Consider the following 18,416-nt stretch of genomic DNA (forward strand, 5'->3'; position numbering starts at 1 on the left):
TTGATAAAACCTTCCGGTTGTATCACATATAACCTTTCCTCAAAAATCGTCGAGGAAACAATGTTTTGATATCCTATCTGCAAGATTTCATAAATAATGCAGTAATCGCTAATATAATTCCAACAGACTCTTAGCATCGCTACGAGTGAGAAAGTCTCACCGTAGTCAACTCCTTGAACTTGAGGGAAAACATCTTAACGACAAGTCGAGCTTTCTTAATGGTGATACCTACCATCATTGTCCGTCTTCCTTTTAAAATCCATCTGTACTCAATAGCATTACGACCATCGAGCCGTTCTGCCAAAGTCTACACTTTGTTTTCATACATGGATCCTCTCTCGGATTTTATGGCCTCAAGCCATTTATCGGAATCCGGGCCCACCATCGCTTCTCCATAGCTCGTAGGTTCATTGTTGTCTAGCAACATGACTTCCAAGACAGGATTACGTATCACTCTGAAGTAGTACGCATCCTTGTCATCCCACGAGGTTTGGTAGTGACTTGATCTGAAGTTTCATGATCACTATCATAAGCTTCCACTTCAATTGGTGTAGGTGCCACAGGAACAACTTCCTGTGCCCTACCACACACTAGTTGAAGAGATGGTTCAATAACCTCATCAAGTCTCCACCATCCTCCCACTCAATTCTTTCGAGAGAAACTTTTCCTCGAGAAAGGACCCGATTCTAGAAACAATCCCTTATTGCTTTCGGATCTGAGACAGGAGGTATACCCAACTGTTTTGGGTGTCCTATGAAGATGCATTTATCCGCTTTGGGTTCGAGCTTATCAGCCTGAAACTTTTTCACATAAGCATCGCAGCCGACAACTCAGGTTTCTCCAAATCATAGTTCAAACGGTTTCGTCTCAACGGAATTACGTGGTGCCCTATTAAAGTGAGTGCGGTTGTCTCTAATGCCTAACCCATAAACTATCGTGGTAATTCGATAAGAGACATCATGGTACGCACCATATCCAATAGGGTGCAGTTATGATGTTCGGACACACCATCACACTACGCCACAATGTCTTAATTCTGTGCCAAACTCGTAATTCAGATATTCATCTCTATGATCATATCATAGATATTTTATCCTCTTGTCACGACGATCTTTCAACTTCACCCTGAAATTACTTGAACCTTTCAATAATTCAGACTCGTGATTCATCAAGTAAATGTACTCAACATCTACTCAAATCATCTGTGAAGTAAGAACATAACGATATCCACTACATGCCTCAGCACTCATTGGACTGCACACATCAAAATGTATTACTTCCAACAAGTTGCTCTCTAGTTCCATTTTACCAAAAACGATGCTTTCAGTCATCTTGCCCATGTGGTATGATTTGCATGTCTCAAGTGATTCAAAATCAAGTGAGTCCAAACGATCCATCTGTATAGAGTTTCTTCATGCATATCTACCAACAAACATGGTTCGCATGTCTCAATCCTTTCAAAAATGAGTGAGTCCAAAGATCCATCAACATGGAGCTTCTTCATGCGTTTTATACCAATATGACTCAAGTGGCAGTGCCACAAGTAGGTGGTACTATCATTACTATCTTATATCTTTTGGCATGAACATGTGTATCACTACGATCGAGATTCAATGAACCATTCATTTTAGGTGCAAGACCATTGAAGGTATTATTCAAATAAACAGAGTACCGTTATTCTCCTTAAATGAATAACCGTATCACGATAGACATAATCCCATCATGTCTACGCTCAACGCAAACACCAATCTCGATGGTAGAGGGAGCGTACGATATTTGATCAACCTTGGAAATACTTCCAACACATATCGTCATCTCACCTTTAGCTAGTCTCCGTTTATTCCGTAGCTTTTATTTCGAGTTACTAACACTTAGCAACCGAACCGGTATCTAATACCCTGGTGCTACTAGGAGTACTAGTAAAGTACACATTAACATAATACATCCAATATACTTCTATCGACCTTGCCAGCCTTCTTATCTACCAAGTATCTAGGGTAATTCTGCTCCAGTGGCTGTTCCCTTTATTACAGAAGCACTTAGTCTCAGGATTGGGTTCAACTTTGGGTTTCTTCACTAGAGCAGCAGCTGATTTGCCGTTTCATGAAGTATCCCTTCTTGCCCTTGCCCTTCTTGAAACTAGTGGTTTCACCAACCATCAACAATTGATGCTCCTTCTTGATTTCTACTTTTGTGGTGTCAACCATCGCGAATATCTCAAGGATCATCATATATGTCCCTGATATATTATAGTTCATTACGAAGCTCTAGCAGCTTGGTGGTAATGACTTCGGAGAACTATCACTATTTCATTTGGAAGATCAACTCCCACTTGATTCAAGCGATTGTTGTACTCAGACAATCTGAGCACAATCTCAACAATTGAGCTTTTCTCCCTTAGTTTGCAGGCTAAGAAAATCGTCGGAGGTCTTATACCTCTTGACGTGGGCACGAGCCTGAAATCCCAATTTCAGCCCTCGAAACATCTCATATGTTTTGCGACGTTTCAAAACGTCTTCGGTGCCTCAACTCTAAACCATTTAACTGAACTATCACGTAGTTATCAAAACGTGTATGTCAGATGTTCGCAACATCCACAGACGACGTTCGAGGTTCAGCACACTGAGCGGTGCATTAAGGACATAAGCCTTCTATGAAGCAATGAGGACAATCCTCAGTTTGCGGACCTAGTCCGCATAATAGCTACTATCAACTTTCAACTAATTTTTCTCTAGGAACATATTTAAACAGTAGAACTATAGCGTGAGCTATGACATAATTTGCAAAATCCTTTTGACTATGTTCAGGATAATTAAGTTCATCTTATGAACTCCCACTCAGATAGACATCCCTCTAGTCATCTAAGTGATTACATGATCCGAGTCAACTAGGCCGTGTCCGATCATCACGTGAGACGGACTAGTCAACATCGGTGAACATCTTCATGTTGATCGTATCTTCTATACGACTCATGCTCGACCTTTCGGTCTTCTGTGTTCCGAGGCCATGTCTATACACATGCTAGGCTCGTCAAGTCAACCTAAGTGTTTGCATGTGTAAATCTGTCTTACACCCGTTGTGTGTGAACGTTTGGATCAAACACCCGATCATCACATGGTGCATTGAAACAACGAACTGTCGCAACGGTGCACAGTTAGGGGTAACACTTTCTTGAAATTTTAATGAGGGATCATCTTATTTACTACCGTCGTTCTAAGCAAATAAGATGTATAAACATGATAAACATCACATGCAATCAAATAGTGACATGATATGGCCAATATCATATTGCTCCTTTTGATCTCCATCTTCAGGGCTCCATGATCATCATCGTCACCGGCATGACACCATGATCTCCATCATCGTGTCTTCTTGAAGTTGTCACGTCATCTATTACTTCTACTACTACAGCTAACGGTTAGCAATAAAGTAAAGTAATTACATGACGTTTATGTTGACACACATGTCATAAATAAATTAAGACAACTCCTATGGCTCCTGCCGGTTGTCATACTCGTCGACATGCAAGTCGTGATTTCTATTACAAGAACATGATCAATCTCATACATCACATATATCATTCATCACATCCTTTGGCCATATCACATCACATAGCATACCCTGCAAAAACAAGTTAGACATCCTGTAATTGTTGTTTGCATGTTTTACGTGGCTGCTATGGGTTTCTAGCAAGAACGTTTCTTACCTACGCAAAAACCACAACGTGATATGCCAATTGCTATTTACCCTTCATAAGGACCCTTTTCATCGAATCCGATCCGACTAAAGTGGGAGAGACAGACACCCGCTAGCCACCTTTATGCAACTAGTGCATGTCAGTCGGTGGAACCAGTCTCACATAAGAGTACGTGTAAGGTTGGTCCGGGCCGCTTCATCCCACGATGCCGCCGAATCAAGATAAGACTAGTAACGGCAAGTAAATTGACAAAATCAACGCCCACAACTACTTTGTGTTCTACTCGTGCATAGAAACTACGCATAGACCTAGCTCATGATGCCACTGTGGGGGAACGTAGCATAAATTCAAAATTTTCCTACGTGTCACCAAGATCTATCTATGGAGAGACCAGCAACGAGGGGAAGGAGAGTGCATCTACATACCCTTGTAGATCGCTAAGCGGAAGCGTTCAAGAGAACGGGGTTGATGGAGTCGTACTCGTCGTGATCCAAATCACCGATGATCCTAGTGCCGAACGGACGGCACCTCCGCGTTCAACACACGTACAGCCCGGTAACGTCTCCCATGCCTTGATCCAGCAAGGAGAGAGTGAGAGGTTGAGGAAGACTCCATCCAGCAGCAGCACAACGACGTGGTGGTGATGGAGGAGCGTGGCAATCCTGCAGGGCTTCACCAAGCACCGTGAGATATGAGGAGAAAGAGAGGGAGGGCTGCACCAACAGGCAGAGATCAGATCGCGTGTATTGGGCAGCCCCTAGGCCTCATATATATAGGGGAAGGGGAGGAGGGTGCGCCCCCTCTAGGGTTCCCATCCCTAGAGGGGCGGCAGCCCTAGATGGGTCTTGGGGTGGCGGCCAAGAGGGAGAGAGGGGGGCGCCCCCTAGGGTGGGCCTTAGGGCCCATCTAAGCCTAGGGTTTCCCCTTCTCCTCCTTTGCTGCGCCTTGGGCCTTGTGGGAGGCGCACCATCCCACTCAGGGGCTGGTCCCTCACCACTCTTGGCCCACGCAAGCCTCCGGGACTGGTGGCCCCACTTGGTGGACCCCCGGGACCCTCCCGGTGGTCCCGGTACGTTACCGATAAACCCCAAAACTTTTCCAGTGACCAAAACAGGACTTCCCATATATAAATCTTTACCTCCGGACCATTCCGGAACTCCTCGTGACGTCCGGGATCTCATCCGGGACTCCGAACAACATTCGATAACCACATACAAACTTCCTTTATAACCCTAGCGTCATCGAACCTTAAGTGTATAGACCCTACGGGTTCGGGAGACATGCAGACATGACCGAGACGTTCTCCGGTCAATAACCAACAGCGGGATCTGGATACCCATGTTGGCTCCCACATGCTCCTCGATGATCTCATCGGATGAACCACGATGTCAAGGATTTAATCAATCCCGTATACAATTCCCTTTGTCTAGCGGTATTGTACTTGCCCGAGATTCGACCGTCGGTATCCCGATACCTTGTTCAATCTCATTACCGGCAAGTCTCTTTACTCGTTCCGTAACACATCATCCCGTGATCAACTCCTTGGTCACATTGTGCACATTATGATGATGTCCTACCGAGTGGGCCCAGAGATACCTCTCCGTCACACGGAGTGACAAATCCCAGTCTCAATTCGTGCCAACCCAACAGACACTTTCGGAGATACCCGTAGTGTATCTTTATAGCCACCCAGTTACGTTGTGACGTTTGGCACACCCAAAGCACTCCTACGGTATCCGGGAGTTGCACAATCTCATGGTCTAAGGAAATGATACTTGACATTAGAAAAGCTTTAGCATACGAACTACACGATCTAGTGCTATGCTTAGGATTGGGTCTTGTTCATCACATCATTCTCCTAATGATGTGATCCCGTTATCAACGACATCCAATGTCCATGGTCAAGAAACCGTAACCATCTATTGATCAACGAGCTAGTCAACTAGAGGCTTACTAGGGACATGGTGTTGTCTATGTATCCACACATGTATTTGAGTTTCCTATCAATACAATTCTAGCATGGATAATAAACGATTATCATGAACAAGGAAATATAATAATAATCAATTTATTATTGCCTCTAGGGCATATTTCCAGCACATACCTCGGTAACTTATGTGAAAATAGCACGGTAATATACAAATCACATACCCGGTAACTTCCATACAAGCACTACAGCGAATTTGACCAAGGAAAAAGTTGTTGAAAAACATAACCCCGCTAACTTATGTCAAAATAGCACGGTAATATACGAACCGTATATCCGATAACTTACGTAAATTTTTGACCAAGAGGGGAAAATTGTTGAAAAATATAACCCTGACATCTTATGTGGAAATAGCATGGTAACTAGCATACCACAAACGTAGTAACTCATGTAGCCCAGACGTGGTAATTTTTGACCCGAAAAAAAGTCAAGGAAACATAACATGGGATCTAGTTTCGAAGACTTCATCATCATGACTATTTTATGTGAAAATGATTTTTGCATTGGATCGACGGTTTGAGTCACAAAACATTTTGAATTTTCGAAATAAGAAGAATTTAGAATGGCGTCAGCTTTTTTGTCTTCTGAGAGAACCTTATTTATGCCCCCCCCCCCCCGATAACTTATGTGAAAATAGCATGATAAATTGCATATCACAGACGTGGTAACTTATGTAACCGGTGAGTGGTAACTACTGACCCGAAAAAAAGTCATCGGAACATAATAACATGTGATCTAGTTCCGAAGATCTCGCCGCAACGAATGTTTTATGTGAAAATGTTTTTGGCATCGGATCGACGGGTTGAGCTACAAAACATTTTGAATTTTCAAAATAAGGAGAATCTATAATGACATCAGGTTTTTTTATCCTCTAGTGCATGCATATAATTAGAGAAAAAAATGCATATGAAAAGAGGATGATTCATCCTAATGCAATCATGCATGTAATTAGATGAAAGAAAGAAGGTGTGGCAGTTTTAGCTATATGGCACACATGTGCCAAATATCACGATCCTAATTATATAATGGCGTAATTTCCCACTATATTGCATAGTTTTTATGTGTATACATTTCTACTCAACCCAACTTCCCCCAAAAAAAGTAATTAAGGAATAGAGAAAACAAAAGCAAAAAGGCATAAAAACAGAAAAATAAAACAAAGGAACAGAGGAAATGGGCTTCAGTCCAGTAGCAAAATCGACCGACCAAATATGTGGTTAGTCGAAAAACCAGCTCAAAACAACTTCAAAAGTCTCAAAGAACAAACCAGGGGAAAAAGTAGAGCACGAATCTCAAAGTGAAAGTCTACAGCCAAAAAAACGACTGACCCAAAATCATTTTTCAGGCGACATACGTTTAGCTAAAGTGGTAAAAAAAACAGCTAGACTTGGAGTGGGTTTCCACTTCGGATACGAACACCGGTCGCCGACCCGATCCTCGCTTCATATATGCAGGAGGTTTGATCCAGTGCCAAGGAATACACCATATTTGTTGCAACCCCGAGCAGATCAACATGCCAAAGCGCAAGGTCTTGTCCCATGGCACCGGCGCCGTCGAGGAACGGCCGGCGAAGCGAAAGAAACGACACAACCTGTAGCTGGTGCTGGACGACTGTGTTAGAATAAAACGGTAATGCAAGATCATAAACGACACATCGAGACACGATATTTGTTAACGAAGTTCATTGATATGGCTACATCTCTGAGGCATGACTACGAGCGCTCCTCCTCAAGATACCGCAACACCGGCTGCCCGGGCGCCGATCCAAGCCGTCGGCTCCCCCGCGTATCTGTTGCTATCAAGTCATCATGATGAGTTACAACATGTGATGCCCCTCCATATATAAGAGGCCTAAGATACAAGTGTCCCGACTCCTACACAACTCATACCTAACCACACGAATTACAACTCCAAATCCACGTAACCCTTTGCGTACATAATATTCGACACAAATATAACAAACTTCACCTTAGCGAATATTCTCCACCACTTAGAAGTCGTCCATGCTCGAACCTCCATATACTTCGGACTTGGGTTGTCTCCTTTGTAGCTTACTGAGAGCTACCCGACGGGTCAGACCCGCCGCCACCGTGAGACTCCACTGCTACTTTTGCAGCTCCACTCCCAATGGCTCCACCTGCAATAATGCTCCCTTACAACTTGTAAAGATGCAAAGCCGTCCTCTCTCCTATCATCACAGTCACCCCATCTTTCATGATTTCCATGGTCTTCGTATCCCGATCACAATGAAATTCCATACCACCATCATGAAGAACACCAAGCGAAATTAGATTCCTCCTTAGCCCTGATACATGCCTGACCCCCTGAAGCATCCGCTCAACTCCGTCAAACATCTTGATTTTGATGTCACCTACTCCAGCAACACGATAATCTGTGTCATCGCTCACATAGGCTAAACCAAACTCACCAGACTTGTACGAAGAGAACCACTCCTTATTGGGCGTCGCATGAAAAGAGCAAGCTGAATCCAACATCCACGCTTCAGTTTTTGTTGAACGCCTGTTTGATACAACGAGAACATCACTATCACTCTGCGAGCCATCACCACGAGTAGCCGCATTAGCACTTGGCCCACCCTTCAGTTCCGGGCATTCCCTTTTTATATGTCCCCAATCCTTGCACCTGTAGCACTGCATCTTTTTCTTCTTTTTCTTCTCCGCCTCTTGTCCCTTCCTGATCTGATAACCTTTAACTGCCAACCCCAAATCTTGAGTACTCTTCTTTATAGCATTTTTTTGCTTCCTCAACTCATGCCCAAGCAACGCTGCAGTAACTTCCTCATTATTGACGGTTGTCTTCCCATGTGTCAATGTAATGACCAAATGCTCATAGGACGGTGGCAACGAAACAAGAAGAAGTAGTGCCTTATCCTCATCCTCAATCTTCACATCCAGACGCGCTAGATCCGTGACCAACTGATTAAAGGCATTCACATGCTCCACAAGATCGGACCCCTCCTGCATCTTCAGCCCATAGAACTTTTGCTTCAAATACAGCTTATTGGTCGCTGACTTGGACATATAACGATTTGCCAACTTGTCCCAAATTCCCTTAGGAGTATCTTCGTCCATGACATGATACATGACCTGATCCGCAAGACAAAGCCGTATGGTAGCGGCCGCCTGCACTTGCATATCCTCCCACACATCGTTGTCAACCTTGGCCGGCTTCGTCTCCTACAAACCCTTCAAGATTCCCTGCTGCGCCAGAATATCCTTGACTCTTGTCTGCCATAGACCGAAGTTACCCGTGCCATCAAATTTCTCCAAATCAAACCTGGTGAATCCTGACGCCATGCCGAGCCGCGATCTAACCGACCTGTTGCCGCAGGTCTTATCGCCCTTTTCCTCTGCGACTTCCTCACGAAAAAGATCACTGATCCCGTATTCCTCGTCTGAAGCCACGCCGCAGTCCACAATCTAACCAAGAAATCTGACCCGCACCGTCCCTGTCCGCCCTTAAGAAAATCACCGTGAAGCCTTGCCGTAATGCAGATCAACTTGCTCTCTGCCAAACTCGACTGCTCCACCTTTTCCTGAACCTGCAGACAAATTTTCTGTGCCTTCGCTGCTTCGTGTCGTTCCCAGCCTTTTATTACCTGCTGGACGCCCCGCCCTGTCTTTTCCTTGCCTCTCACGGAAAACAAGTCACAGACCGCTACGGTTTTGCCAATCTCCAACGGACCAGAACCATGCACGCACATGTCTCTTTCTTTTTCTTTTAATGATCAAAACCGGCAGCAGGCTTGTCCACGAACCAAACACGCACACGCACACATGATTTGACTGCATGTATGTTAATCCCCTGACTCCTGCCCCAACACGATTTCGTTTCTGATTTCCTTTCCTTGTGCTGCACAACATCCGAGGAGCCTGCTACACGTCACGAAGCTTCTCGTACGCGGCCTTCCACCGTAACCTGCCTTTTTCCTTAGGGAAAAGTCTAAAATAAATCTTGAATTTGTACGCCGAGTCTGAATCAAATCTTGTACTCTTAATCCCTAAAATCAGCACCCTCATCTTATTGATCCCGGTTAATTCCGACTCTATTTTTGTTTGGCACAACAAGAAAACATCTGATCCTGGCCGGGATCACTTACGTCTCTAGTCAATAGTCATTTGCCTAAAAATATCTGTCGCTAGTCATTCTCTCTCTCTCATCTACACTACAGTTGCATCATCTACCTAGGGGCGCGCGCGGAGGCGAACATCCAGACCGGACCCTCCACTCACTGGAGTAGCAATAGTGGATGCTGGGAAAATCAAAAGGAATCACGAATTACCAGGAACCTAATGTTGTGGTAGGAATTCCGGTGAAGGTGTGAAGATGGCTGGCGGCGAAAGTTTATGGTAGCGAGACGCTTCAGTTGAGGATGGTCGAAATTGATTGAGCGTCAAGCCGTCAGTAGAATTAGACTAAGAGCATCTCCAAATGCGCGTGAAATATTCGACACGCTGGATAAACCAACAATTTGACGCGCGAGAGGCTGCGCGGCGCGCTCCAGCAGACACAGGAAAGTTTGAGCGTGAAAAAGATATGCGTGCGGGGAAAAAGCCGCAGCGCGTGCAACAGTTTTGGCACGTGTCAACCAGCGCGCTGGTTAAAAGCCGCGCGCAAGCGCCCGCCGCTACTCTTTCCCTCCTGTCGTGCCTTCTTTCTCGCCTCTTCCAGTGCCCAGCCGCCGTCACGCCTTCTCCCCTCGCCTCTTCCAGTGCCCTGCCATGCCGCTGCACCCCCGGAGCAGGTCCGGCTACCGCGACGTCCGCCCGCCCCTCTGGCGTGTATTACTCGGAGATCCACTCCGGCGATACACGTCTCAGGCTCGGCACGTTCGAGACTGCCCACTAGGCCGCCCGCGCGTACGATGCGGCAGCGTGGCGCCCCGAGCGGCCTTGGTCACAGATGAACTTCACCGATGTGCGGATGCGTGAGCAGGCGCAGGAGCTCGCGCCTCCCCCGTGACTTATCAACGACGAGGATCGCCGCCTCCAACGGACGTAGCGCCGCCTCCTCATCGCCAAGGCGGACGAGCATGCCATGGCGGTGTAGCGCGAGCGCTTCCCGCAGGATGTCACCGCCGAGAACGAGTTCTGCGCGCAAAGGAGGGCGGAGCAAGCCGTGCGTATGGCGGACAAGCATATGCGCGGAAGTAACATGCAGAAGCCCAGATCAAGCTAGGACCTACATCGACCTGGGACAATGAAGATCCTCGGTGGCTCTATGCATTTACGTCGTCGGACTACACCATTGAGGAGGACGAGGAGTAGTTTTATTTAGTATCGTTTTATTTATTTTTATTAGCATCGTATGAACTGGCTTGTGGTTGGGGAACTATGCTATGAAATTTAAAGTTCTAAACTATGTGTTGTTTCATATATTTTTCCGTATGTATTGTTTCAAAAAAATTCCAAACGCGTGCTGGGTTTTACCGCGCCTGGTGAAGCGCTATAGTGGAGCGCTAAATTTTGCAGCGCCTTATAAAGCAACCACCCTCCTACGCGCGCTAAAATGTTATTTCAACGCTGCCAAAAAAACTTAGCGGTGCCGCGCTACCGCGCACCTGTTGGAGATGCTCTAAGCCTGGAGGTAGAGGGGCGGTCCTCTTCCTCTCGCCCGTCTGCGTGCTCCGGCAATAGCTTGCGGATGCGCTTGTCCCGCTTGAGCCCAAGCCGGACTTGAACAATTTCTTCATGTGCTCCAAGGATGTCGTATACGAGCTCAGAGTGCCTGTTGTGACTTGTGACCCTTAGCATCAACAGCTCGCCTCATACATCTCCGCAGTAGTCTGGGCGCTCACCTTGCACATGAGAGAGAGATTAGGAAGAAGATAATGTGTGCCATGGTCGTTGCCTCGTTGGTGAGGAAAATGTCTAATCCAAGTCGGGATTGTCTTTTCCCACTTCGATAAACACGTCCAGAATGGTGTAGGGTCGGGGATTAACGAGGATCGATAAAGTTAAGGTGCTGATTTCCAGGATTAATAGTTCAAGGTTTGAATCAAACTTAAACTACGAGTTTAAGGTTTATTTCAGACTTTTTCCTTTTCCTTATGCGTTGCGCTGCTGCCAAGACCGAATACCACACGCGACCGTGGCTCCGTGCGCCATCTCGTGTACGCAGCGCCGCAACCAAGGCGTGACCTTCTCGATTCCGTTCGTCTCGGAAAAAACTCGCCGCAAATTCCGACGAAAAGCTAACCCCGTCTCTGATCTTGGTTCTCGCCAGCAATCTGTTCAGCCTTGTCGCGCGTAACCCCCGTACGCCAATCCTGCCGGAACCATCGCCACCTCCTGCATCACCCGTGCACGAGCCGTGTCGTACCCTGCCCATCCACGTCGCCGACACAATCCGTCCTCAGTATCGCGCCGTCGCCCTTGTACAACACCGAGCGCATCATCTTGATGCTCTCACACTCCGATCTATCCGGCCGTCCCCCACGTCTGGTCGCCGGTCTGATCGCGAGTCGAATCTGCCGCCTCCGCAACGTCTTCAACAGCCATTACGCCGGTCCGATCGCCATGTCTAGCCGATTCTTACCGACCGCAGCCCATCGAACGGTCCAGGCCTCCTGCCCGAAGTGTCCGACAACACCGACCGCCTCCGCGATCGCCGCCATGCTCCACCTTGCGCCAATCGGACATTCCATGGCACCCGTCGAGCATGATCCTCGTACCTCCGGATGATCTTCCGCATAGCCTTCTCGCAACCTTGCTCATGATACCACTTGTTAGAATAAAACGCTAATGCAAGATCATAGACGACACATCGAGGCACGATATTTGTTAACGAGGTTCACCGATATGGCTACATCCCCGGGGCATGACTACGGGCGTTCCTCCGCAAGATACCGCAACACCGGCCGCCCGGGCGCCGACACAAGCCGTCGGCTCCCCCGCGTACCTGTTGCTATCAAGTCGTCATGATGGGTTACAACGTGTGGTGCCCCTCCGTATATAAGAGGTCTAGGATACAAGTGTCCGACTCCTACACAACTCGTACCTAACCACATTAATTATAACTCCAAACCCACGTAACCCCTTGCGTATATAATATTTGACACAAATATAACAGACTGGGAGGACGGCTACAGCGTCCACAAGGTGGAACTCGACGATTCCGACTCCGATGAGGAGCCGAAGCCCTTCGCCGAGCCGCCGGTGGCCCGCTTCTGCGCCGTGCACGGCGACTCGTACGCCTTCCTCACCCACGGCACCAAGATCGTCGCCATGAAGCCCCCCGATGTCAGCCCCGCTATCCTCGCCTTCGACACGGCCACCTCGGCGCTGGTCGCCATGCCGTGGCCCAAGTTCCGCATGAACTTCGGCCGGCCCATCCTCATCTCCATCGCCGGCAGGATCTTCCTGTTCATCAACGACACGCACTACCTCGGCGACCCGCCACCGCCCCCGCCCCTGCCGTCGATCTGGGGGCGCACCTACCAACCGCACCAGCCGCAGGAGCCGTGGGTCTGGACCACCGTCGGCACGCCGGAGGCGCGTCTGCCATTCACGGCCAGCTGCGGCCACTGCCACGCCTTGCACCCAGACGGTTGCACACTGTTCGTGTCCGCCGTCTATTGGGCCGACGAATCTGAGCAGGGGACCTTCTCCTTCGACACAGACCGCCTCGAGTGGACGCGCCACGGCGACTGGCGGCTACCTTTCCTCGGCCAAGCGTACTACGTCGCCGAGCTTGACGCGTGGGTCGGCATCTGCCGCCACAAGGGCGGCACTGGCCACGTGCCCGTCGGCGCTGGGCCGACGACCCTGCCGCGCTGGAAGCTCGCGGAGGAGAGGCTGTTCGACAGGGAATGTCCGCGGCACCTGGGCGCCAGGCTCGTGCACATGGGCGGCGCCAGGTTCTGCGTCGTCGAGTACACGTGGCACGAGGGCGACGACGAGATGCGGTGCAAGGGCGACCCGGACGGGTGGTACGTCGGGCCTCCCCGCGTCGTGGTCCGCCTGACCACGTTTGGTGTCAAGTACGGCGCCGACGGGGAGCTGCGGCTCGAGTCGCGACGAGCTCGCTGTCCCAACGTGTTCAATCGAGCTCATGGCTTCCCGGATACATACCCCGTGGCATTCTGGATTTAGTTGGCTAGTTTGAAGCATGCATCTTCGATTTGAGTGTTGGCACTGCAAGCGAGGGTGTACACCGTAGTGCTCCACCCATGGAATTAATCTTGTGGCAAGAAATGAAGAAAAAATGATTTGAAAGAATTATTATCATTATTAGAGTTCATGCATACTCCCTCCTTTCTTGAAAGAGTGTACTTTGTTGGAAAGTCAATTTTTTTTATGTTTGGCCGTATTTATACAATAATAGACCAATATTTATGCCATCAAATTAGTAGCATTAGATTCATGATAAAATATATTTTCTTATATACCTATCTGATTTCACAAAGCATTGAGATAATTTGACCCTCTAACAAAATTGGAAGCACACTATTTCAAGATGGAGGGACTATTGCGAATTTGCTAAGGCATTCATATCACCTAAATTGCAAGTACTTAGAACTTCTGGTATTGGAAGTGTTGGTTTAGTCGATTGTGGGAGGCAGACAAAGTGAAAAATTGCACGATAATGCTACGCACCGGCAAGATTGGCTTGAATAAGAAGTAGCCATCTAACACCTATGTGTCAAATACTCCCTCTGATTTTTTTAGTCTGCATATAAGATTTGATCAAAGTCAAACTTTGTTAACTTTGACTAAGTTTACAGAAAAAATATCAAGACTCACAATATGAAATCAATATTGTTAGATGCATCATGAAATTAATTTTCTTATCATATAGCTTTAGTATTGTAGATGTTGATATTTTTTTCATAAAGTTGGTCAAACTTTATGAAGTTTGACTTTGATCAAATCTTATATGCAGACTAAAAAGAAACGGAGGGAGTATCTTTTGTATTGCAATTCTTTCTCTGATTTCTCATTTTCGTATTTGTGCTCTCTCTCTCTCTCTCTCTCTCTCTCTCTCTCTCTCTCTCTCTTGCAGTTGACCCTATCATTGTACTCCCTCCGTCCGAAAATACTTGTCATCAAAATGAATAAAAGGAGATGTATCTAAATGTATTTTAGTTTTAGATACATTCTCTTTTATCCATTTTGATGACAAGTATTTTCGGACGGAGGAAGTACATCACATGCATGCATGACAATAATATGGCAGAAACATTATCTCTCTATTCTCTCTCACAGTAAATCCAACTATTGTTTCACCTTGGCTAAATCAAAACATCTATATATTTTAGAATGTATATTAATTTTGAAACTTTCTTTGTATTTGAACTCCTTACGTCAAAACCTTTAAAATGGGATCAACTCTTGTATATTTTTCAACCATGTTTAAATTCGGACGTATATTTCACATTAAAAAAAGCCAGTTTCACAAATTATACATTATAATTTCACTTTCTGTAGTTACTATTTCGCAATTTAGAACCTACATTTTCCTTTTCACTAGCTTGTTTTACAGAAAAAACATCTATTTCAATAGCACATTTTTCAAAATAACATATTTCACTCTTTTGAAAACAAACTACTACGAATATTGAAATATCAGTTTCACAATGATACATTACAATTTCACTTTTTGTAGTTACTCTTTCATAGTTCAGAACCTACATTTCACTTTTCACTAACTTGTTTCACAAAAACCATATCTATTTCAATTACATATTTCTGAAATAACATATTTCACTCTTTTGAAAAAAAACATCAGTTTCACATTGATACATTATAATTTCACTTTTTATGTTTACTATCTCATAATTCAGAACCTATATTTTACATACTAGTCTGTTTCACAAAAATCACACATTTTTCAATTGCACATTTTTTAAAAAAAACACTCTTTTGAAATAAATTGTTACACGTTGAAAAAAAATAGTCACAAAGTTGAAATTTCAGTTAAATTTTGGTAAAATAGGTTGCTAGTGAAATAGGTTAGTTTAACATATTTCTATTAAAATAGTATTTTTTTCAATAAAATATGAAATAAGTATGTTTCACATATGAAATTGAAATTTAAACGTGTCTGAAATGTATTCAAAATTGATCTTGTTTTAAAGGCCTTGACACGAGGAGTTCAAATATATAAATTATTTCAGAAATAGACTTATGGTTTAAAATATATGAATGATTTAGTTTAGCAAAGAATAAAACATTGGATTTATTTTGTGAGAGAAGAAAGTGTGAGCTGTCAGTTTTTTGCCATGCCTGCCATGCATGCCATGTGAAGGACAATAGTGGGAGCCAAATAGATGTATTTCATCATGTATAAATTTGGTATAGCATAAAAGTGTAAATAAATACTCCCTCGTCCCATAATATAAGAGCATTTTTTATACTAGTGTAGTGCCAAAAATGCTATTATATTATGGGACGAAGGGAATAGCTAGCAACCGCACACATCTTGATTCGGGGACAAATGGTTGATATGTTACCGGTAGGTAATGTTTACACACAAACTGACTTTGTGGGTAGGTAGAGCATGTGTTTTTTTTCAGGCAAGGCACAACACAATTTATAAGGGTGAGGGTATCCATACGGTCATTTTTTTAGCAAAGTACAATTGTATTTATTAAATAATGGCAATGGTTATAGGTATTACATTCGTATCATGAGGAATGTCTAACCAAACATGTTGTCCCCGTAACAGGCCGGCACTAATTCTGGCCAACTTATGAACTTCACAATTTGAAGTTCTAAATTCATGTACAAAACACGAGAACTAAAAGCTTTCTGCATCTCGTTGATTTCTCTTATGACCCCACCATAAGTGCCCCAGCGCCTTCAAAAATATGTTTCATCGCCTCCTTACCGTCAGACGCAATATCAAGATGATGCATACCCAAATCTTATGCCAACGATAGAGCTTCCCTGCATGCAATGGCTTCCAAAGAAGTTGACTCCACGAGGCCATGAATGACCAAAATCGAGGACACTAAATAGGTGTTGTCTCGGTCCTGACATATAGTTGTTCCAGCTCCTACATTTATGATCCACGGATACCCCAGCATCAACGTCAATCTTGATAGATCCCAATGGAGGAGGTAATCATCTCTCATGCGCCCTAACTCCAGCCGACATAGTCATCGCATGTAGCAACAATTGGTTGTTCACTTGATCGAGTTTTAAAATAGACATTGTGATGAAAATGTGAGTTGATAGAGGACTCTGATGTACGCCCTCAAGGATAATGTTTCTTCTAGCTGTCCAGGTTGCCCATAACTATCATCCTTGTCAGTTCATCATGGGATATCACATCCATCATAGAGAACTACCAGTTTCTCGCTAGAGGCTCCGTCGTGGCTCTCAGATGCTCCAATAGCTCTGGGTCTACTAAATCCCATAGACATCTTGTCATAGTACACTGAATAAGTTGTGTCTCCACGAGCCTTGCATCCCACGCACTATACAATCATGTCCAGAAGCAATGTTCTTGTGTTTCCGCACATCCTCGACTGGGAACAAGGAAAAAAATAGTGTGCTGCAGCAAAATAGCACTGACCTCAAAATATGCTAGTAGCGAGACGTTGTACACTGATATATTTAGCGAAGGAAGTCTCATTACGTTATAGCGCGATACTTTTTTCAGTAGTCCGGAGTGAGTGTTTTCATAAGAAAACTTTGAGCTTTGCAGGAGACATAACATTCCACATGATGTCCCAAGATTTTTCACAAGCTAGATTATTTGACGAGTCAACTCTCTCATCAAGCCAATCTTCCCTTCTCTTTTTAGTTGCAACGATCATCCTGCAGGCTGACTGGACTATGAAAACCTTCGACTTCTCAAAATCCCATGACCAGAAATCATCAATGTTACATATCGGGATTTGCAAGATAGCCGTGGCTTCATAAGGAAGGAAAACTTGCACGAGGATCCTAGATGTATATATGTTTGATATGATTGTTGTTGAATCACTAGAATAATTTATGTCCCTGTTGTAGCACATGGGCAATTAGCTAGTAAGTTTAGCCCTCATTTAAGGAGTGAGCATTTACTAAACAATACTTATTTAGAATTGATTTGTACATTTGGTAGAAAGAAAACTTGTGAATGAAGAATCTTCAGGGTAGAACGGGAGGGTACTTTTCTCTACTGCTTGTTTGGTTGGGGGGAGTTGTTGATTGGGAATGGGAGTTTAAGATAAGTGAGACTTAAAATCCTTTGATTGACTCAGGGACATGCGAATTAAGAAAGGAGGGGGAAGGGGAATTAAGAGGGCCAACTCCCTCAGATCTCTTCCCTAGGGACCCCTGGTAATTGAATTGAGGGTTGGGAATTAGCAAAAAAGAAAAACGTTTCGTTGGTTGTTCACGTTGGTGAGGGACCTTTGGTTAGCTGAGTACGTACGTGAGGGAGGCATTCCCCTGCCTAATCCCACCAATCAAACAGGGGCAGTTAACTCTCTCTTAAAATCCTACTTATAATTGCCTTCACATGCCAAACAGAGGAATGAGACTTGAAATCAATTTCCCATCTCTAATCCCTTGACAAACTCCCATTCCCTCCCCCCGTTGTTACCAAACACGCCGCTAGTGTTTGGAAAAGAAAGAAAGAGAGTAAAGAGGCAAAGTTAAAAAAAGAGAGTAAAGAAGCAACCTAAAAAGGGTGAAGGTGATCCCATGGGCCGAAACGGCTGGAAGCAGGGTTTTTTTATAAGAACGCAGCCGTTCTTTTTTACTCTTTTTTTTTTAA

The 18,416-nt window shown here is 45.1% G+C and overlaps 1 protein-coding gene across 1 annotated transcript; it reads left to right on the top strand.

Moving 5' to 3' along the window:
- Nucleotides 1-12,456: 12,456 nt before the first annotated feature.
- On the top strand, nucleotides 12,457-14,007 carry LOC147960580 (uncharacterized). Its single transcript, XM_087536679.1, has one exon. The coding sequence runs from the start codon at nucleotides 12,932-12,934 to the stop codon at nucleotides 13,796-13,798; it is 867 nt and encodes a 288-aa protein (XP_087392805.1). The 5' UTR covers nucleotides 12,457-12,931; the 3' UTR covers nucleotides 13,799-14,007.
- The last annotated feature ends 4,409 nt before the right edge of the window (nucleotides 14,008-18,416 follow it).

The sequence above is a fragment of the Triticum urartu genome, chromosome 7A, assembly GCF_056163025.1.
Source record: "Triticum urartu cultivar PI428250 chromosome 7A, HENAU_Tu73, whole genome shotgun sequence".
In the NCBI taxonomy this organism is placed as follows: domain Eukaryota; kingdom Viridiplantae; phylum Streptophyta; class Magnoliopsida; order Poales; family Poaceae; genus Triticum; species Triticum urartu.